At 49.3% G+C, this 21,330-nt stretch overlaps 1 protein-coding gene and 1 long non-coding RNA gene across 5 annotated transcripts in view; one reads left to right on the top strand and one right to left on the bottom strand.

Annotated features, from left to right (window-relative positions):
• Positions 1-12,881: 12,881 nt before the first annotated feature.
• Positions 12,882-17,678, bottom strand: TEX55 (testis expressed 55). 3 transcript variants are annotated; one of them, XM_039501645.1, is made up of 5 exons: positions 17,522-17,678; positions 15,732-15,838; positions 15,380-15,695; positions 13,757-13,819; positions 12,882-13,090 (listed from the first exon to the last, which is right to left on the bottom strand). In XM_039501645.1, exons 1-5 carry the CDS (start codon positions 17,537-17,539, stop codon positions 12,977-12,979), a joined length of 618 nt encoding a protein of 205 aa, XP_039357579.1. In that variant the 5' UTR covers positions 17,540-17,678; the 3' UTR covers positions 12,882-12,976. The 3 variants fall into 3 exon arrangements, with proteins under 3 accessions (XP_039357579.1, XP_039357571.1, XP_039357587.1); XM_039501637.1 differs by having other exon boundaries at positions 15,380-15,838; XM_039501653.1 differs by having other exon boundaries at positions 15,380-15,834; positions 17,522-17,610.
• LOC120383493 overlaps positions 17,675-21,330 on the top strand; it is a 29,471-nt gene continuing 25,815 nt past the window's right edge. For both annotated transcript variants that reach the window (XR_005588480.1, XR_005588481.1), the window contains exon 1: positions 17,675-17,810. This is a non-coding gene — a long non-coding RNA (uncharacterized LOC120383493). The remainder of the gene's footprint in view (positions 17,811-21,330) is intronic.

Raw genomic sequence — 21,330 nt, 5'->3', positions numbered from 1 at the left:
CTGAGCATTGTGACAATCTGAAAGCTGAAAAATGGGTCTGACTGGGACAAATCCCTCCATGACATTGGCGAGAGGGTGGTTGGCATCTCATCTCCACACTGTCATTAGCTAGAGGTTTGGGGGCTGTCCAAAATACTTTTCATGACATTCCAGATCAGGTGAAACGGCCTCATTTTAGGAGTTTGATAACCAATCTGAATCTCAGGCCAGATTCCCTGGGAATTTCATGAGGTTCATAAAGCTTGGAGTAAGCCTGGGGCCAGGATTTGGGCAAGCCAAGAGTATTGTTCTAGTTCCAGGTGGGTGACATATGGAACTGCAGTTTGGCCTGCAAGGCCCCGAACATATTCATTGCATTCCTATTCATAGCCATGCTGCTGTGCAACTGGATTCAGAGCCAAGTTCACTGCTTGCTTTCACAATCTGAAGAAATCGCCATAAATGTGTGCTGCCCCCTAGTGTCCCTCTGTAAAGAAACAGTTGAGCTTTCACCATCACAACTTTCTCATGTATGGTGCCAAATTCACACCAGCAATATGTTATCAGTGCAGGGGGTCTCAAACTTCATTGTACTACGATCCCCTTCTAACAACAAAAATTGCTACACAATCCCAGGATGGGGGACTGAAGCCTGAGCCCCACTGTCCCAGGTGGCTGGAAGGGCAAAGCTGAAGCCCTTGGGTAACAGGGGGCCTGTTACCTGAACCTCAGTAGCCCTCCACTGCGGTTGGGCCCTGCCCCCCTCTGGAGCCACAAATGCTGGAGGAGGAGATAGCTGGTGTGAGTTCCCCACCTTCCCGGGGGGCTCTGGCATCTGGCTTTAGCCCTGGGGTGGCGGATGGCAGGCTCTGACAGTACAGTGGCCGGCTCCAGCCAGAGGCTCTGACTGTGGGACTTCGGCTGCGTAGCAGCGGGCTCCATCCCTCATTCACAAGGCCTAGCAGTCTCTGTCCCCCAGCACTGGGCTCACCTCCCCCCTCATCTCCCCTGGCCCCCGCTGCCTCCCCAAGGCTCACCACTCTGCTCATCACCCCTGCTGCCTGCTTACCCACCTCCCCATCCAAGGCTCAAGTTGTCCCCCAGCTAGACAGGACTGAGTAAGTCTGCTGTGAAAAGTGATATTTGTATGTTTGTCAATATCGCTTTTCACTGCCTCTCAGCTAGCTAACAAGGCTGCGGCTGTGAAAAGTGATAATAACAAACATACAAATATCACTTTTCACAGAAGTAGACTTACTAGCTAGCAAGTCTAAAAAAATGCAACCAAAAAAGCAAAAGAAGCAATAAAAAAAGACAAGTACATGCAAAGCACCTTATCTGTGTTTCTATTCTGTTTAGATCCAGTAAAAAATAGAGACAACGGTACATTATTTTTATTATTAAGTTTGCAATAAAACCCTACATAAATAAATGACTATGATTTGGACATGTAGATGTGCATATTTATTTGTTTTTCCTAAAGTTAATTAAGTATTTTAGGAAAAATTGTCAGCATGGTCACCAGCAAGAGTCGGTGGCCACACTCAGAAGCCAATAAAAAATGTTGGTACTGAAGACCCCGTCCACTCTTCAGTCCCTTTTTGAAAACCAATGGCTGGCGTGCTGCCTGCAGGGAATGCCATTGGTTTGTATTTTAAAAATCCCTTTGTATCATTCCCCTGCCCTAACCTCTGTCTACCTGTCCGCCTGTCCTGAGACTGTGAGCTCCTCAGGGCAGGGACTATCCTTGGAAGTATGGAAACATCTAGCACTATGTGAATGTTACCAGCACCAGAAAACAATACTAATAATTTTCATGTGCTCCCCTATCTGTCTGTATCCACCTGGATCTCTTGTTTTATATGTAGATCGTAAACTCTCTGGGGCCGCTGGGTATTTTTGTGTTCTGTGGTTGTGCAGCACCCAGCACAGTGGGGCTGTGACTGTAATACAATTAACAACATTTGTAATAATTTGGAGTGTCTCAGCCCCACTCTTTAATTGCCCAGAAGAGCTGCTACAGCAGAGGTGGGCAAACTATGGCCCGCGGGCCACATCCGGCCTGCGGGACTGTCCTGCCTGGCCCTTGAGCCTGGCCTGGGAGGCTAGCCCCCAGCCCCTCCCCCACTGTTCTCCCTTCCCCACAGCCTCAGCTTGCCTTGCTGCCAGCGCAATGCTCTGGGCGGCAGGGCTGCTAGCTCTTGCCTGGCAGCGCAGCTGCAGAGCTGGCCTGACCCAGTGCTCTGTGCTGCATGGTGGCGTGGCTGGCTCCAGCCGGGTGGGACAGCTGCCTTTCCTGGTGCTCTGTGCTGCCAGCCACTGGTGCTCCAGGCAGCGCGGTAAGGGGGCAGGGAGCAGGAGCGGTTGGATAGAGGGCAGAAGAGTTTGGGGTGGTGGTCGGTGGCAGGGGTGTGGATAGGGGTTGGGGCAGTCAGAGGACGGGGAACAGGGGGGTTGAATGGGGGCAGGGGTCCCAGAGGGGCAGTCAGGAAGGAGAGGAGGGGTTGGATGGAGCGGTGGGAGGCAGTCAGGGGCGGGGAGTCCAGGGGCAGTCAGGGGACAGGGAGCATGGATGGGGCAGGGGTCCCGGGGGGGCATCAGGAATGAGAGGAGGGGTTGGATGGGGCAGGAGTCCCAGGGGGGCTGTCAGAGGGCGAGAAGCAGGGGGGGGGTCAGATAGGGGGCAGGGGCTGGGCCATGCCTGGCTGTTTGGGGAGGCACAGCCTCCCCTAACCAGCCCTCCATACAATTTCAGAAGCCCGATGTGGCCCTCAGGCCAAAAAGTTTGCCCGCCCCTGTGCTACAGAGCGCTGCAGAGACTAAGGGCTTGGCTACACTTGAGAGTTGCAGCGCTGGTGGAGGCTTTCCAGCGCTGCAACTTAGTAACTGTCCACACCTGCAAGGCACATCCAGCGCTGCAACTCCCTGGCTGCAGCGCTGGCTGAACACCTGGTCTGCTTGGGGAATAACGAGTGCAGCACTGGTCGTCAGGTGTGGCCAAACACCAGCACTGTTATTGGCCTCCAGGGTATTAGGAGATATCCCAGAATGTTTTTAACTAAATTACTCTCTTTGTTTTGTTATGCAGCCTCTCTTTGTTTTGTTGTGAACTCGGGGCTCCAGGGCTCCCGGAACTGCTTATCTAAAAAACAAACACAGCTCCTGTTTGCTGTGATCAATTTGTAACTTGCTGTGAACAATCAAATGAGATAAACCCCTGCCTGCCTCATTCACAGGGGTTGAGTGTTTGCTTAACGACAGAAAGGGGGTGGGGGGAGAAAGGGAGTCCGTGCTGCTTATCTGGTCTGCAGGCTGTTTGCAGTTAAGACTAAGGGGTCGGGAAAATTTTCTGATTTTGTAAGGCAGGGAGCTAGTGTCGGCTCCAAAAATCAACTCTCTCTCTCTCTCTCTCCCCCGGTCCCTGTCACACTCCACCCCACCCCCATCTTTTGAAAAGCACGTTGCTGCCACTTGAACGCTGGGATAGCTGCCCATAATGCTTCACTCCCAACAGCACTGCAAATGCTGCAAATGTGGCCACACTGCAGCGCTGGTAGCTGTGAGTGTGGCCACACACCAGCGCTTTCCCTACACAGCTGCACGACCAGCACTGTAACTCCCAGCGCTGCAACTCTCAAGTGTAGCCAAGCCCTAAGGCTATGGCTACGCTGCACACCTTACTGTGGTGTGGCTGTGCTGCTGCAGCTGCACTGCTGTAAGGTGCGCAGCGTAGCCACTCTTTGTTGCCGGGTGAGAGCTCTCCTGGTGACAAAATAAAACCACCCCCAATGAGGGACGGTAGCTTTGTTGACGGGAGCACGGCTCCTGCCCACAAAGCCCTGTTCACAGCAGCACTTTTCATTGTTCAAACTTTTGTCATTCAAGGGGATTTTTTTCACACCCCGGAGTGACAAAAGTTTTAACACTGAAAGTGCCAGTGTAGACAAAGCCTTAGAGTGTTGGCTCTACATCCCCCATCTCCTGCTGCCTTGAGGGATGAATAACTAGGAGCAGGAAATTAATTTAGGTCTCGCCACAGGCAGTGCAGGGCAAAAAGCAACCACAAAATGTTTGATTCGTCCCTGGTGTAATTTCACTGCTGCTAATGAAATTACACCAGTTATTACTCTGCCCTTTTATGTTCTGCATTTCCAAGTTACATAGCTTACTGCAGCCTCTCCTGGTAGCCTTCTTAGCTCCTGAAGGACAATAAATGCCTTACATTAGTCACTGGCGAGCCCTCCAGCTGGAGAAGTAGGGTACTAGGTGCTCTGAACATAATCACAACCAGGTCTTAGTGGGATGGATGAGAAGAGATCTCTGTCCATTTATTCATCTACAATATTTCTGGTGCACCCATCATTGCACAGTCAGTTTCAGATTCAAGATGAAGAATGCATTGAAACTGCTCATAGAAAGCTCCCCTTTCTTATTCCTCCTGCTCTGTCCACAGGTCATTCTTCAGCTTTCGTTACTGAGAGGAGGAGTGACGGATATGGCAATGTCCTGCAATATCTTGTGGGAAATCTTATTGAATGAAGGTTAAGCATCTTTAGAGTCCATTGCATCAAATGCAAAGGGTATGTATTATTGTGGGCCTGGATACTAAAAGGACTATATTGAACAATGTAGCAGGTAAGAATAAACTTTTGGGATAATACACGTGAAGTGGATTTCCCGTGAAATAGCTAGGAGGAGGTGAATGCAAATTCTTCTCCCCCCACCTCCAGTTATGCAAAAACCCAGCTTTTCAAGCTATGTCCGGAGGAGAGAGTGATTGTCTGCTGATAACCTGTTCCAGAGCCCCAACATCAAAGGCCCAAACTGCATAGAAGAGGGATTCACAGATTCATGGGGATGCTTGTTCCGAGCTAACACCTCCCATGAACTTGTAACTACAGAACAACCTCTTGGGGTATGAAGGACTGCTCCCTTGCTGGAGCCCTGACTGGAGTTGTGGGTGATCTCTGGTAAGCTTACTAGCCTGTGGGTAGGTTTGGCTATTGTTTTAATATGTTTCCTCTGGAATGCTTTCACCTGAGGCCTAGTTTACACTGGCGGGGGGGGGGGGGGAATTTATCTAAGTTACGCAACTTCAGCTACGTGAATAATGTAGTTGAAGTTGATGTACTTAGATCTACTTACCACGGTGTCCTCACTGCACTGCACTCACTGCTGACACTCCCCTGTTGACTCCGCGTCCACTTCTCACTCCGGTGGAGTACCGGAGTCAACAGGAGAGCGCTCGGCGGTCACTCCAGCGCGTAATGTAGACATGCCCTTAGAAATGAATGTGCTTGCTTAGAAAGGGTTGTGTGGTAACTTCTAACAGTGGGCAATTTCACTGTTTATAGCCACTGGCCTGCTTAGGCAACCTGGCTTGCTGGGGAACTCACAGTGTAGGCAGGGAACTGTGCAGCCCAGAAAAACCCTGGTCAGGAGGGAAAGAGACACGGGTCTCTGCTCAACAGAGGTGATGGCTGAGGGGCCAGGAGCCTAGAGTGGGTGCCCTGGCTACACCACGCAGGAGGAATGCAGGTGCAGTTGCCTTAAATTGTGACAGACGGCTTTTGAGAAAAGCTGGGTCTTGCAGCTTGCTCTGAAAATGGTCCAGACAGAGCTCATTCCTGCTTTGCACCCAGGTTAAAATGACGGTGTAAAAGGGAAAATAATGTGCCTAAAGGTGCTCAGCAGCATTATGGATGGGACATGGGCCCACGGACCTGCTATATTTTCATTGTAAGCTAACATGCTCTGACTCCGCTCCCAATAGGGAATACACACCAAACTTACCCCCGCTACTTAGATTTGACTTTAATATTAACTTAAATAGCAAGGCAACACAAAACTCATTTTCCTAGGTTTGGCTGTTGCCAGGGTTTTTCCATGCAGGACTTTTCTGTCCCTGCTTTTAGTTCCTTCTGTTTCAAATGCATTCCTACTCTGGAGTTGGCACAAATAGGATGCCACTGATCTGATAACAGAATAAGACCATGTTTACACTACCACTTTTGTCAGTATAATATATGTCGCTCAGGGATGTGAAAAAATACACCCCATAGCAACATAAGTTACACTGATAGAAGCGCCAGTGTGGACAGCACCATGTCAGCAAGAGAGCTTCTCCTCCTGACATGGCTACCGCTGTGGAGGTAGTTTTATTATGTTGACGGGAGAGCTCTCTCCCGTTGGCACAGAGCGGCTACATGAGCAATCTTATAGCAGCGCAGCTGCATCAGTACATCTGTGCCACCGTGAGCTTTCTAGTGTAGACATGGCCTGAAAGTCAGCATAATTAATCTGTCTCCAGGGTTCTAGCATCTGACATCAGGGTGACTCAGTAGAAGAGCTCTGCACAGTCTTATAATATGCCAGCCTACCAAACACCTCTATTACTTTTCCATTATGTCACTGTTCTGTGTGGTTGTGCGCGCGCACACACACACACACACACACACTTTCCCACTTAATGGCTTGAACCTGCAGCCTATACCTATGTTCAGACCTGTGATGGGGTGTACCCCCAACCTGCCCTGCAAGAGCTGAATTAGGCCAAATTAGCCAATTAAGCTGCCTCGGCTATATGGAAGGGGCTAATTAGAAGGAAGCTCATCTGTGAGGGAACAGATGAGGCTTCTATAAAACCAGGAAGCCAGCAACAGTGTGGGGAGCAGCATGGAGGAACCCTGTGGGCCCTCTCCCTGAGGAGGAGAGGCAGAGGCAGAGGCAGAAAGAAAGAAAGAAAGAAAGAAAGGAGTCTGGAGGTGAGAGCAATAAGGTTGTGTAGATGCAGACCTTAACTGCTCACTACAGAGCCCTGGACTGTTCACTATAGAGCAGAGGGTGGGCCTGGGTTCCCCTACCAACCACTGCAGAGTGGTATTGCTAAGGGCAGTAACTAGGAAGACTGCTGTACTCACTGCAGGAGTGACACAGTCAGGACAGTGGGTGTGAGGACTGCCTGTGGAGAGAGACTTTGAAAGACACCCTGGAAGAGGAAACCAAGTAGTGATCTGGCTGAAGGACTGAGTCACAAAGAGGAAGCTGCAGTTCCTGGAGTGACAGAGGGGCTGCAGAGCAAGAAAGAGACAATGATGGAGGGCAACTGCAGGAAGAGGTGTTGGCCTGTCACAGCTAATCCCCAGAACAGCCAGGAGGAGGTACCAACCACTAGTGAGTAGAGTGCTCTGTCACAAGACCCCCAAGAATACTATTCATGTGTGTAAGAGCTACTGTACAAGGCCCTAACTTTCAAAAGACTAGAGACCTGACTCACCACTGACTAACCAAAGTTTGTTACCTGTGTAACACCTTTGAAATCAGCAGAGTTAGGCCAGCTTTAAGAAGTGTCATACAGTGATTATTCCATCCCAATGAGTCTTTATCAAGCAGTAATGCACCATGCCATAAGCAGCTGACCATTGAAGAGAGAGCCCATCTAGACATTCTGCCTGATGTAAAAAGCATAGCAGAGGGTGTGGCTGATCTTTGCAAAAGCACTTTAATCAACAGAGCGATAACATTTCTATGCACATGATCAGAGGCTGTACTCAGACAACACTTTCATCTTGTTGGGGAGCCTGGCTCATTTTATGTCCCACGCAGAGATGTTGCAAAAAATTCTGGTTAGATCTGAGGCCAAGAACAATCAATTTGGAGGCTGATATGATTTCTTTGTGGGCAGTCCCTACAAGTTCTGCTCGTCCTTCTATCATTAGCAAGGGTACATGGAGCAGCCACTCCTATGACCATGAGTCCCACCAGCTCTGTATCATGCCAGTGCTGAGTGTCATGCCTGTATATGTCAGTCAATGGACTTCTCTGCAAAAAAAGATAAAGCTCATCTGTGTAGGTGACAGAGCTTTCTCGGATGCTGGTCCTAGACAAAAACAACGAGAAGTCCTTGTGAGACCTAACAAATTTATTTGGGCATAAGCTTTTGTGGGATATAACCCACTTCATCAGATGCACGGAGTGGAAAATCCAGTAGGCAGGTATAAATATACAGCTCATGAAAAGATGGGAGTTGCCTTACCAAGTAGGGGGTCAGTGCTAACGAGGCCAATTCAATTAGGGGGGGATGTAGCCCATTCCCAACAGTTGACAAGAAGGGTGAAAGCTTACGCCCAAATATATTTGTTAGTCTCTAAGGTGCCACAAGGACTCCTCGTTGTTTTTACTGATACAGACTAACATGGCTACCCCTCTGAAACCGGGTCCTAGACAGTGGTATGAACTACCCCAGGAGATAAGAACAATTGCAAACCTCACCACCTTCCACTCCAAGTGCAGAGGAGTGTGTACATTAATAGAACAAAACAATCCCCCCCCCCCGCCACCCAAACAAGACACTCTATTGCACACACTTCTCTCATTCTCTCTGCAGGGGGAGAACTAATAATCAGACATGCCAAACCCACAAAAAACCCCACAGAAATTGGGCTTGTTTTTAGCTTAATTGGCTTGTGAGTTGCTTGTTGGCTAGTTTTTGGCTTGTAGCTTGTTGCACCTTGTTTCTTCTCTCTTCTGGGAGAGAGTTGAGGTGCACAGCAGGTCCACCACAGTCCTAGACTGTACACTGGGGGAAACTAGTCACATAGAGTGTTGGGGTTCTTAGGGATTGGCTTGTTTTCGCTTGGTTTTGAAATGCGATTAGCTTGATTTCTGGCTTATTGTGAAAGTCGGGGTGCCAATTTATGGCATGAAAGTTGGCAACAGTGCTAACAATGCGTGATAGATGTTAGTCACGTTGCTTAATACACCACTGGAAAGCACTCAGATACTACGGTGATGAGCACAGTTTAAGAACCTATATAGAACAGTCAGATTTGTATATGAAATAGTCTGAGGGATGGTACCATGTCCCACAGTGAACTGAGAGTTCCGTCAGAGCACTGAAGACAACAAGAAGTTTGCCAGTTGCTATTAGAGACAGTTGTGCCACTCTGTATCCACTTATCAACAGGGAACTATGGCTTAGGGGGAAACATTACAGAACAGGGACAGCGCTTCCAAAGGCAAGACTGCAACTAAGTTTCCATTTTAAACTCCAATTTGCTCCTCTTCCCCTTGATAGAACCCCCCTCATCCCCACCCCGCAAGGCCTCAAAATATCACCCTCAAAATTAGCTGGTTATAGCTGGGGCTAAGACAGATTTTAATTTTTTTTCTAACTTTGAAGCAAATCAGACAAGGGGGTTCTGATTTATGACATCCTAAATAGAGATGTCCGGGGTTCCACATAATTCTTCTGATAGAAAGGACAGTGATAAAATCTACTTTACTGGACTCCTTTAGCGGAGATACCCAGGTCCAAAATATAGTTTTTAAAATTTGATTTTTAAGAATTATTTAAATTTCATTCTGTAATGCTGCCAGGAAGGTCAGCTCTGGTAATCTGAACACAAGACATCACGTGATTGCTGGAGACCTCAGCTTCAATTTTTTCTCCTGCCCTTTTCCTTGCAGAGAGAGAGCTAAAAGTGTAATGTGGTCAACTTGGAAGGCTCATCAAAAGGGGGGCGGGATTTTTCCACTGGAAGGTTCACAAGTGGGTCTCCCTATTTCTGTGGGTTGCAGGAGGTTCAGGGGAATGGGGTAACAGTTACCCCCATCAAAGCCCTGTTCTCAGCCAGTCCTTTCTCCTAGTGAACCTCCTGAGGAACAAGAAGAAAGTTTTTCTTAGTTCTACAATCTTCACCCCAACTCTCTTGCCAGCCATAGGCAGCCAGCTCCAGTCCTTCAAACATCACGCAATTGAAAGGAATGGGGCTATATTCCTGTGCACCATCTGGTCCCTGCAGGAGAGGAGCCTTGTTCCTATGTACCTACAGAAGTTTTCAGGAGTTCAGCTCCCTTTATGTGCACCCATGGGAAGCCTCCCCTCCAAGAATGGGTGGAGATGTTAGTAGCAGGAGTTGATGCAGTCAGCAGACCCACGAGGTATTCTTTCCCCTGGACCTCCTAAGGACTGCCAGTTTGAGCCTCCCCTCTTGCAAAACTCATAGGATTTGTGGGAACAGGTCAGGGCTCCTCTCCAGCCAACCTTAGGGCCATTTAAAAGAAACTGAGGAATTTCCCCCCACAAAAAACGTCAGTAATGTGAAGTTACAGCTGCAGGCTCATCAATGGTTTGAGTGCATATGGCCTTTCAGGAATGTTAGAAATTAAAAAACAAACAACAAAACACAATGCTTAAATGTTAGAAACCCAGTCAATTCAGAGTTAAAGTTGCATTTTTTAAAGCAAGGCACCCCAGGCATCTTAACTCTGTTTCACAGCAATATCCTGACAAAAGAATCAGAAAGACACACTAACTTATCCATCTCAAATGAAGTTTCCCTTGATAGGTGGCCACAAAAAGCTAGAAAGCTTCAGTCTTAATCATACAGTAATGCTGCTGCTTTCCAGCCTTCCTAACAGTCATACCCAGTGCACATCAAAGGGTTTTACAAAAAGTCTTGGTTAGACAAATACCACCAGCCTGAAGAAAATCATTCCCCACATTTCATTAAGGGTCCAATTCTCTCAGGTGCTGAGGGCACTCAGGGCCAGATAGGCTATGTGATGGAGCAAGGCCGGATGGCTACAGGAAAGTACTGAGGAGCAGGTATGTTAGCTCCAGGCTAAGCAAATCCCTAGTACCATGGGAACCAAAATTGCAGTTGCTCCAGGCTAATCAAGGCACCTGGGGCCAATTAAGAACTTTCTAGAAGGCACCGGAGAGAGCTACATTGATTGGAGCACCTGCAGCCAATCAGGACAGGTTAATCAAGGCACCTGGTATAAAAAGGGGAGCTCACCCCAGTCTAGGGGGAAGGAGCCAGAGGAGAGAAGTGTGTGTGAGGAGCTGGGAGCAAGAGGCACAAGGAGCTGAGACTGAGAGGGTGTGCTGCTGGAGGCGTGAGGAATTATCATACCATCAAGCATTATCAGACACCAGGAGGAAGAACCTGTGGTGAGGATAAAGAAGGTGTTTGGAGGAGGCCATGGGGAAGTAGCCCAGGGAGTTGTAGCTGTCATGCAGCTGTTATAAGAGGCACTATAGACAGCTGCAATCCACAGGGCCCTGGGCTGGAACCTGGAGTAGAGGGTGGGCCCGGGTTCCCCCCAAACCTCCCAACTCCTGATCAGACACAGGAGGAGTTGACACAGACTGTGGGTTCCACCAGAGGAGAAGATCACTGAGGTGAGCAAATCCGCCAAGAAGCGCAGGACCCACCAAGGTAGAAGAGGGACTTTGTCACAGCACCTAATGAGAATTTCAAAAGCACCTAAGTGATTCAATAGGAGTTAAGTACCTAACCTGCTAAGGACACTTTAAAAACCCACTAGGTGCTTATTAGCATCTTTAGACACCTAAAGAGCTGTAAAAATCTGGCCCTCCATGCCTTACAGGATCATGCTCTATTTGGAAAAGAAAGATGGTACTCATGTGCCTCTAAAATGGAATACAGTAGATTAACTAATAGTTCTGAGTGCTTGGAGATCCTTGAGTGGAAAGAACCGGCATTAGGTAGCTATTCAAATGCCATTAGATACAGAGCTAGCATGTGACTATATACAAACCTCAAAGACCTAGATCATGATATTAAAGCACTTACCTAAAATGAGCAAAGGTCAGTGTGGTGCCAAAACAGCACACTAAGTACTGGAGATTAGGTATGCATGAAATAAATTATAAAGCCAGTGTTCTACGGTGCACATTTTCTATACCTGCAGTGTAGGCAGACATTTCTAAGGCGATGGAGATAGGCACTCAGATACTATGGTGATGAGGACCATATAAGTAGGGTGACCATACATTCCATTTTGGCCAGAACAGTCCCTTTTTTAAGCCCTGTCCCAGCCGTCCCGACTTTTTTGAAAAAAGTGGGCCTTTGTCCCGTTTGGTCTTGTCAACTTGATCGATTGGCAAGAGCAAATGGGACAAAGACCCTCTTTTTCCAAAAAAGTGGGGTGCAGAGGAACATGGGGGGAGGGGCGTGAGTGGCAATGCCAACCTGGGGCGGGAGGCAGGGCTCTGGCGTACGGGAGAGCAGGGCTTGGATGAGCGGCTCAGGCCCTGTGGGGAGGAGAGGGAGGCTTGGGTGAGTGGCTCCAGCCAGCCCTGGGGTGGGGGGTGCTTGGGCCAGCCCTGCACGGTGTCCCGTTTTCCTTTGGGAAATATGGTCATCCCACGTATAAGTAACTTGAATGACAGATAACGGTCATTTGAGTTACTTGTTTGAGAAGTTCCCTTTAACTCTAAATTTCCTGGGTTTCTAACACTTGTTCTTGTTTTTTATTCAACTAGTATTTTTAAGAGGTGATATGCTCTGAAGCCACACATGTCCCTGCAACCTTAATTTCACCTTCTAGTTGTGTGTGTATAGGGATTGTACATGCCATGAAAGAGAGAGAAGAATACAAAAGGACAGAGTGATCTGAACTCAGCAGGGATAGCTGAGGGGGAAACCGTCCCTTCCAGTGTGGGGCAAGGGGGTTCTGGGAGGGAAAGGGACAGAGAAAGTCCCCTTCCAGTGTGGACACTGGAGTTCCAAACTGTTATATAGTGGATTGTTATATGACAGCTTGGGATAGAGCCCCCCCGACGCCCGCAAAACAGAACAGAGAAGGTAGAGACGTGTGTAAGTGTTCAAGGGCTGGTTGGGTCGACAGCCATTAAGTCTGATTGCTGTGGGTTTGTGCTGTTGTCTGGGCATATGTGTGATCAGAGCTGTAGGGTCTGTGTGCACAGAAATGTAGTCTCTGTGTGTACAAGCTGTGTGGTGGGTTTGGCAGGAATGTTCAGGGGGTTGTGTGTGTGTTTCTTAGGAGGTTTGTGTATCATTGATAACATGCAGTTGCATAATTTACAAGCAGTTGGAAGCGCAGTACCCAGAACAAGAGAAGCCAGGAAGCTCAGTTACCATCAGACCAGTTCAAAACCATTTCCATCAAGCGTGAGAGTGCAGTGCTAGCCAGAGGCCCTGTGCTAACAACCATGTTGCCAAGGTCACTGGTGGCCACCAAGAAAGTCCTCTGCTATGTAGAAGCTGTCACCACCCAGCTCCTCCTCTTCCTCCTCTTCCCCCTCCATTTCCAGCTGCTTGTTCATCATGGACTGCACCTGGGGAGGAGAAGAAAGTGGTCAAGTCACCCTCCAATGCCATAACACTGGAACCCAGAGATAGCACCACAACTGCTTCTGCCAGCCCTGAAAACTGAAGTACAGAACAAGTCTTGAGTCTCCTTTAAAAACAGTGGGGACTGTCTCCCTGGGAGAGGGGAAATGAAAGGTATCCTCTTTCTGCCCTTCCTTCTCTTTTGTCTTTACTGTAATCCCCTCCTATCTCCTGTTGTGTCCCCCCCAACCCTCCCCATCCCCACTGTCTCTCACTCAACAAGCTTTTAGTTCTCTGTATTTTAAAACCCTCTCATTTCTGATAGATCATTCTCTGTCCATGATCTTCCCCTCACAATTCCAGACACTGTCTTGTAGGACCTGTGTACCCCACCATCTCCTGCTGTATCCTTCCCTTCCACACACTGACCCTATCCTCCAGCCTTGTTTCCCCAACTTGCCATGTCCTGCCCCTTTAAAACACACTCAGACCCTGTCAACCAGGGCATTCTTCCCCATGTCCTATCCTCCTCCTTCCAAGTGCCAAGGCTCACGGCGAGAGGAATATTCATGGCTTCACTGTGGCTCCGGCCTGCTCAGCCACAATTCTGCTGCAGATTCGGAGGCAGACCTAAAAGACAGACTCGGTGTGTCCCCCCAAACACTCCATACCTGCAGCAACATGAACTGTAAGGGGTCATCGGGCTTCTCATACACCAAGTTTTCAGTGATCTCCTGAGAAAGAAAGTAAGAGGTGTTATTAGATTTTCCTGCTGAAGATGGGTAATAGGTTCAAGAATGCAGAAAGTTCTGCCGAGGGCAGGGGTGCCCTGTCTTTTGGGATGAGATTACTGAGTATCTGGGATGTGGTACTGGATGTATGGAAAAATAAAGAGGTGTGAACAAGTAACAGGGAGCTTGTAAATACTGGTATTGATAGAAACAGGCACAGGAACATTTGGAAAATGTGAACAAATACAATGAGCTGGACTGGACAATATGTCATGGGAATCGGATACTAAGTTTACTCAACCACTGGCAATTATTGTTCAGAACCCATGGGAAATGCTGGAGGCACTAAGGATTGGAACAAAGCTAATATGTTACTGGTCTGCTGAAAAAGAAAGAAGAGTGATCCAGGCAATTACCTCCGTAAGTCTAACTTCTGTTCCTGGATTTTAATGTGTGTTCTAGTATTTTTAGCTGTAAACATTTTGGAGCATAACAGGACCATGAGCAATAATGCAGGACCTGGGCTCATAAAGACAAAAAAAGCCAGCTTCGTTTCCTCTGCAGGTAGCAGAAGGAGATGAAGAACCCGCCCCACTCCCCTTTCAAAAACATTCACTGCCTTCCTTCCCAGGAGCCAGGGGATGAAGGATACCCTCCCTCCTGGCTCAGTGGAGGACGGGGGCACCAGAGAAAGGAAGGCTAGACTCTTGGCTAAGGCTCTGGACTGTGACTTAGGAGACTTGGATTCAATTTGTGCTTCTTCCCCTGTGACCCTGGGCATGTCATATGGACTTGTTGTACCTCGGTTCCCCATCTGTAACATAGATTTAATAATAGTTCATTTCTCCTACCCTTGACCGTCCCTGCCCTAAATCTAGATAGACAATCACAGGACAATGCCCTGATCTTGTCTTGGCCCTCCAGGTACTACTGGAGTAATAAATAATAGATTATGCATAAAAGTACTCTCAAATGGCTTCAGTGCAGGGATTTTTTGGGGGGGGGAGTGAAAGGAGGATGGAGATACAGAATCCTCCTTGCCTCTCATTTGTATTGTCACATCAATATGGAGTCTCCATCCTGGTCAATCGTACATAAGCCATTTGCAGGGGTGGAAATGGAGAGCACCAAGGATATGCTGCCCCCAGCTCCACTAACTGCATACAGCATATATCCGCCCTGCCCTCCCGCCACACTTTGCTTGGATATGGCCCTGCTGCTTGGAGATGGGAATGCCTGTCAGATACATTTCTTTTTGTCCCAATTCTCTTCCCCTTCCTGCATGCTGTCATCAGAAGATGATATAATGCTGCATCACCAAATGGGATCATGACCTGGGGTGACAGCCCCCTGGCTGGTCAAGTTCCCTTCCTTACTTAGATCTGCTTTAACCACTGGAAATGATCAGCCTTCCAATTTCCATGGTTTGGCCCTGAGCCAATATGAGGCAAGGACCAGAGGGAGCCTGTGCACAGACATTTGACTCAGTACAATGCTGACAAGATAACTTTAGGTCAAGTGAGTCACTGGGAGAAGAGAAGGAGATGGAAAGGAAAAGTTCACCTGAAATATCTGCAGAATGTTATGTTTCTCCATGTACATAACAGAAACTTCAAAGGGGTCTTCATACACCATAGGCTCTTCAACTTCTGGTGATTCGACCACTGCTGCTGATTCAGCCACAGGTGTTTCGACTACAGTCTCTGCTGGCTCAGCCACAGGTGGCTTGCCCACAAATGGTGACAATTCACACACAGGTACTTGGGCCACAGTTGGCAATTCAGCCACGGATGATTCAGCCTCGGCCTCTGGCAATTCAACCATGAGTAATCTGGCCACGGACTCTGGCAATTCATCTGTAGGTGACTGGTCCACTGATGTTGGCAATTCGACTATAGGTGACTGGTCCACTGATGTCGGCAATTCAACTATAGGTGATTGGTCCCCGGGTGACTCAATTACTGCTGCTGGTGATTCGACAGGCTCCTGCACTTCAGTCATTCCTACTTCTTCAGGCTCTGGCTAAAACGTTTAACACACTTTAAAAACTATTTTAAATGCATAGAGTTGTGCACTAGACCCATTACGTTACTGCACCCTTTTATACGAGAGTGGGATGAGGTCCAGTATTCCTTTGTAGCTACAGCTCCTACAGCAAGGGCTCCTCCACCATTTGCTATAGCACATATTTCTGGGAGAGGCTGGAAGCCTCATCTCTTTCTAGTATGACTGAAAAGGGGAATATTAATTTTCTATTCCTCATATAAGAGATGCTACTTTCTGGGTGAGATCCTGGCTCCATAGAAGTCAATGAATGACAAAACTCTCATTGACTTCCACAGGACCAGGATTTCAGTCTTTCTTTTCCAGCTCAGAAAGAAGTTTAAGCAACACGTGGCCCTGTAATTCTACCTTCTCTAAGAGGCTTCTGTTTTAAAAACTCTACAGCAAACAAGAATATCCACAGAGCTGAGAGCTTATACAAAACAGTGCTTTTCATCCTTAGATGGCAGTGTGCTTCTACAGGGGGTAGAGTCTTGGTGCGGGACTCAGGAGACCCAAGTTCTGCCCACAACTCTGGGTGACTGGAGGCAAGTCACTTGGCCTTTCCCTGTCTCAGTTATCCTACTCGTAAAATGGGGATAATGATATTGACCTGCACCTGCCTTGTGCAGCACGTTGAGCTCTATGGATGATAAGGGCTAGGTATTATGACAATGAGTGAATATCACTCTGCCAGTTTTATGGAGGGGAGGGAAATGAATGTACAGAGAGCAACGATTTGCCCAAATTAACACAGCTTCAGTGTGACAAACTGATAGCTGGTAGCATGGCTCCATGGTGCAGTTTTGGGATTTACATTTTATCAGACACACATTGTGCAGGGTGAGAGGGCAGAGGGTGCAGCGGGTGTGTGTGTGAGAGCAAGGGGGTGATAGGTTGGGGAATGTGTGTGTGGGAGTGTGTGTGTGGGGAAGATGCAGAGGGTGCAGCAGCAGTGTGTTTGTGCGCCAGGGGGTGATAGGTTGGGGAATGTGTGTGGGGGGAGTGTATGTGTGGGGAAGATGCAGAGGGTGCAGCAGCGGTGTGTGTGTGAGCAAGGGGGTGATAAGTCAGGCAATGCGGGGGGCAGTGTGTGTGTGTGTGGGGGGGAGATGTAAAGGGTGCAGCAGGTGTGTGTGTGTGAGAGCAAGGGGGTGATAGGTTGGGGAATGTGTGTGTGGGAGTGTGTGTGTGGGGAAGATGCAGAGGGTGCAGCAGCGGTGTGTGTGTGAGCAAGGGGGTGATAGGTCAGGCAATGCGGGGGGCAGTGTGTGTGTGGGGAAGATGCAGAGGGTGCAGCAGCGGTGTGTGTGTGAGCAAGGGGGTGATAGGTCACGCAATGCGGGGGGCAGTGTGTGTGTGTGTGGGGGGGAGATGTAGAGGGGGCAGCAGGTGTGTGTGAGCAAGGGGGAGACAGGTCGGGCAATGCGGGTTGCAGAGTGTGTGTGTGTGTGTGAGATGTAAAGGGGGCAGCAGTATGTGGAGGGGCCCCAGGCTGGGGGGCAATGCCAGGGGACACGGGGTGAGCTGGGCACAGTGCCTGGGGGCAGGATGTGCAGTGGGCAGGGGGCGCATATGATGCGGGCGGCGCAGGGGCTGCGGGAGGGTGTTACACCGGGGTGGGGGCGCTGTCTGGGGAGGCGTAGCCCGCCGGGGTCTCACCTGCCCCGGCCCCTCCATCCCGGAGCAGAAGCGCGTTTCATCGCCCAGCCGCCCCGGCCTTTTCTGTCTCTCGGCGCTCTCCGTATGGGGGGTGCGGGGGGAGGAGGGGACAGACGCTAGCGGCGGTCGGCATGGGAACAGCAGACCTCTAGCTCCGCCCCCTTTGTCCGCAGGGGGCAGGGGCGGGGCCTAAACCCGTGAAGGTCACGTGGCTGCCCGGCCTTACGGCTCCTGCCGGCCATCTCGGAATCGGGCGGAAGGGGCCTGAGTTCTAGGGCTGGACGGACAGGTGCTGAGGGGCTGGGCTCGTGCCGCCGCCGGGAGTGGGCAGTTCCGCGCGGCCGGCGGCTGCAGCATCCCCCCCGCAGGGGCGGGGCGCGAGGGCAGGGGGCGGGCCCCTGCCATGGGTGTGGCGCGTGCGGGCTGCACGAGAGGGGTTGGTGCGTGGCGGGATGCGGGGGTCACCCCCGGGCTTGGCATGAGCGCCTCGAGGCCAGGTAGCGGCCATGGGCCGTGCACGCCCGCCGGGCTCCCAGCGCCTCCGGCCTCCGGCTGGAGCCTGGGGTGGTTCTAATCTGCACGGGCCACCTGCCCAGTGCGAAATAGACGGAGCCCTGTGTGGGGCCAGGAGGTGGGTAGCGAGAGAGCTGGGGCAGAGCTTAGGGGCTCAGACACCGAACCCAGCCTTATCCATTGCGCTGTTGCTATAGATTGGTATCTACTTTGTTCACTGACACCTGAGGCTCCATGCATCGTCACCAATACTGCTCACTATGCTGGTGGTACTTTTCCCCACAAGATGCCTGTGCTGGTGAGAGAGCACATATAATTATGCTATTGTGTACACGTTAATTGTGGCCCTTGGGCTCCTGCAAAGGTGACCATATTTCCCTAAAGTGAAAATGGGATACCCGGTAAGTGACATGGGCCGGCTCCAGACCCCAGCGCGCCAAGCGCGTGCTTGGGGCGGCATTTTGCCAGCAGGACGGCAGGCGGCTCCGGCGGACCTTCCGCAGTCATGCCTGCAGGAGGTCCACCGGAGCCGCGGGACCAGCGGACCTCCCGCAGGCATGACTGCGGAGGGTTTGGTGGTCCCGCGGCTCGGGTGGACCTCCTGCAGGCATGCCTGCGGATGCTCCACTGGAGCCGCGGGACCAGCGCACCCTCTGCAGGCACATCTGCAAGAGGTCCCCCGGAGCCGCGGGACCGGTGACCGGCAGCGCGCCCCCTGCGGCATGCTGCCGTGCTTGGGGCGGCCAAATTCCTAGAGCCGCCCCTGTAAGTGACAATGCAAGAGGCGGCCCGAGTTGCCTGTTGTCGCTGCTGGCTGAGTTGCCTGGCGTCACTGCTTGTCACTCGCCCTGCTCTGTAGGGCTGATGATGGCCTAAGCCATCTCGCCCGAGACTCGCTCCAAGCCCAGGCCCTGCCGCATGAGGCGTACGCCACCATCACAGACATCACAACTTTTTAGGTAAAACTGGGAATTTGTCCCATTTGCTCTTGCCGAACGTTCCTCCTCGTCCCCATAAGGCAAGAGCAAATGGGACAAATGCCCAGTTATGCCAAAAAAGTTGTGACGTCTGGGACAGAGCTCACAAAGGGGACTGTCCTGGCCAAAATAGGAGGCGATATGGTCACCCTACTTCCTGCCAAAGTGCCCCTTTGTTTGCTCACACATCTCATCTACTTCTTTGGGAATTTCATTACTTCAAGCAATTTAGCAGGTCTAGACCTCTCACCTCCTTTGCCATATAAATGATTAAATACTGTTTCCCTTCCTCGATTCTATTGCAAAACTGTAGGGGTAGCTCTCTGCATCCTGTGGGATATTAACTAGGATAACCCTGCTCTGATCCACATCTCAGGTAATACTGCCTAAAGAACAGCTTCATTTAGTGAATCAGATACGCCTGCATAAATCCAAAGTAACTCCACTGCCTCCAGATTTGTACTATTGTATCCAAGAGCACAACTTGGCTCACTATCTTCACTGTGAATAATTCTCTAGATATTTTTAATTGTATTTTGGACACTAGAGGGCAAGGCAAAAGCAAAATACTGTACAGTGCAACCCTGAAGAAAATGGAAGTAGAACCATCTTTTGGGCTAAATTCTATCTATTCATCCAACCAGGTACCTCTCATCTTAGTACCTGAGCACCTCCGAGTAGTAAAAAAACATGACAAAGATCTCTTTCTCCACCCCTTCCTTACCAGTGAGTGGAAGTTTGGATTTATTTATTAGTAGTAGTATTAGTTCTTTATTAATATTTTTGACTAAGAAGAGTGGGAGTATTGGTGTCGCTGAGGGATCTATTATGGAAGAGCTTGGGTGAAGAGATGGGCTTTGCATTTAGTGCTGACTGTGGTGACCATTCTTATTTCATCTGGCAGTGTGTTTGGTAGTCTTGATCTAGCTTCTGTGAAAGTTCAGTCTCCTGTATTCATGAGCCTTCCCCATTGTTGACATTTTTGTTGTTTCAGACACAGTCCCTGCCCTGAAAAGTTCTGTGAAGAAGTAGAAAACATACAATCAATGTTTTTCATTTAAATTGACTATCAACATCATTAGATGCATGCATCACAGTGGCAGTGGGTCTTTGAGGAGAGAGCTGAAGGGGCAGAACGTGGGGGCTCTTACAGATCAAAATCGGGGAGTGTTCTCTGTGTAGGGCAGTGTGGAAGAAAGCACAACGGTGTTTGTAAAAGAATTGGGCAAACGCGAGATTGAGGTTAGCATCACTAGTGGAGAGGGTAAGGGATGTAAAGCAATATGATATGTATATAGGTATATATAATATAGTACACATTTATGTGAAAGAGAGAATCTCTCTCTCATATATCTCCTCCCCTGCTATACAAGCCCTGACAGTTGGCTCATTGCTCTACGAACCTCTTCAGATGGCACCAATAAACAGATTGCCAATTTCTCCCAAAGAACAGATGAAATGAATGGAGATAAAAGCTGTGCTGTGTTACCACAGTAACCAGCCTTCTGAAGTAGTTCAGTTCGTACTCCAGTGTGACAGAGGTGGGATTGGAATACAAGAGGCTGAAGTTGTAGCTGCTGGGAGAAAGGGAAAGACCCAGGACTTATAAAGCATGTTTAACTGAGAAACAGAAGTTAAGTTCTGTGCAGTTCAGTTTGTGTGTGTTTTTATATGAGACTGTTGACTTTTTTTTTTAAAAAGCTGTAATTGATTCAGAACATTGCAGCACATCTGCTCAGCACTGCAGACCACCGAGAGTCTGTCACCACACAGCTCCGCTGTCTGCACTGGCTCTGTGGGGAATACTAGTTCAAATGCCAGGTTTTGATCCTCATCTCCAAAACCCTTCCAGGCAAAGGTCTAGGATAGGTTACATGAGGTAGTCTCACACTGTGTGATCACGACAGCCATGTTCTACTGCAAAAATGGCACCGTGTCCAGGAGATAGAGCGTTTTCGATAACAGGCCCATGAATCTGAAACTCGCTCCTGGAAGACATCAGGGTGAGCATGAACCTAAGCACCTTGAGAGCAAAAGCAAACCCCACTTCTTCAGCTGAGCCTTCTCTCAATAAACCCACCAAAGTCACATACTTAAAAAGCAAACCAGCAAGTCAAGGTCCTTACAGAATGAGGGGAACAGACAGAGAACAATCTTCTTGATTTTAGTTTCATACGTTTATAAGACACTTGGGCTGGAATTGCCAAATGAATTAGGTGCCCAACTTGTATGGAATTTAGGTGCCTAACTTCTTTAGTCTTCTTTGAAAATCCCATTAGAAAAGCTACAGCGGGAGAGTTCAGTGCCGACACTGCAGCG

The sequence above is a fragment of the Mauremys reevesii genome, linkage group 1 (genome assembly GCF_016161935.1).
Source record: "Mauremys reevesii isolate NIE-2019 linkage group 1, ASM1616193v1, whole genome shotgun sequence".
NCBI classification, from domain to species: Eukaryota; Metazoa; Chordata; order Testudines; family Geoemydidae; genus Mauremys; species Mauremys reevesii.
Note: the sequence above shows the minus strand (reverse complement) of the source record. Positions and strands in the feature narration are given on the sequence as shown.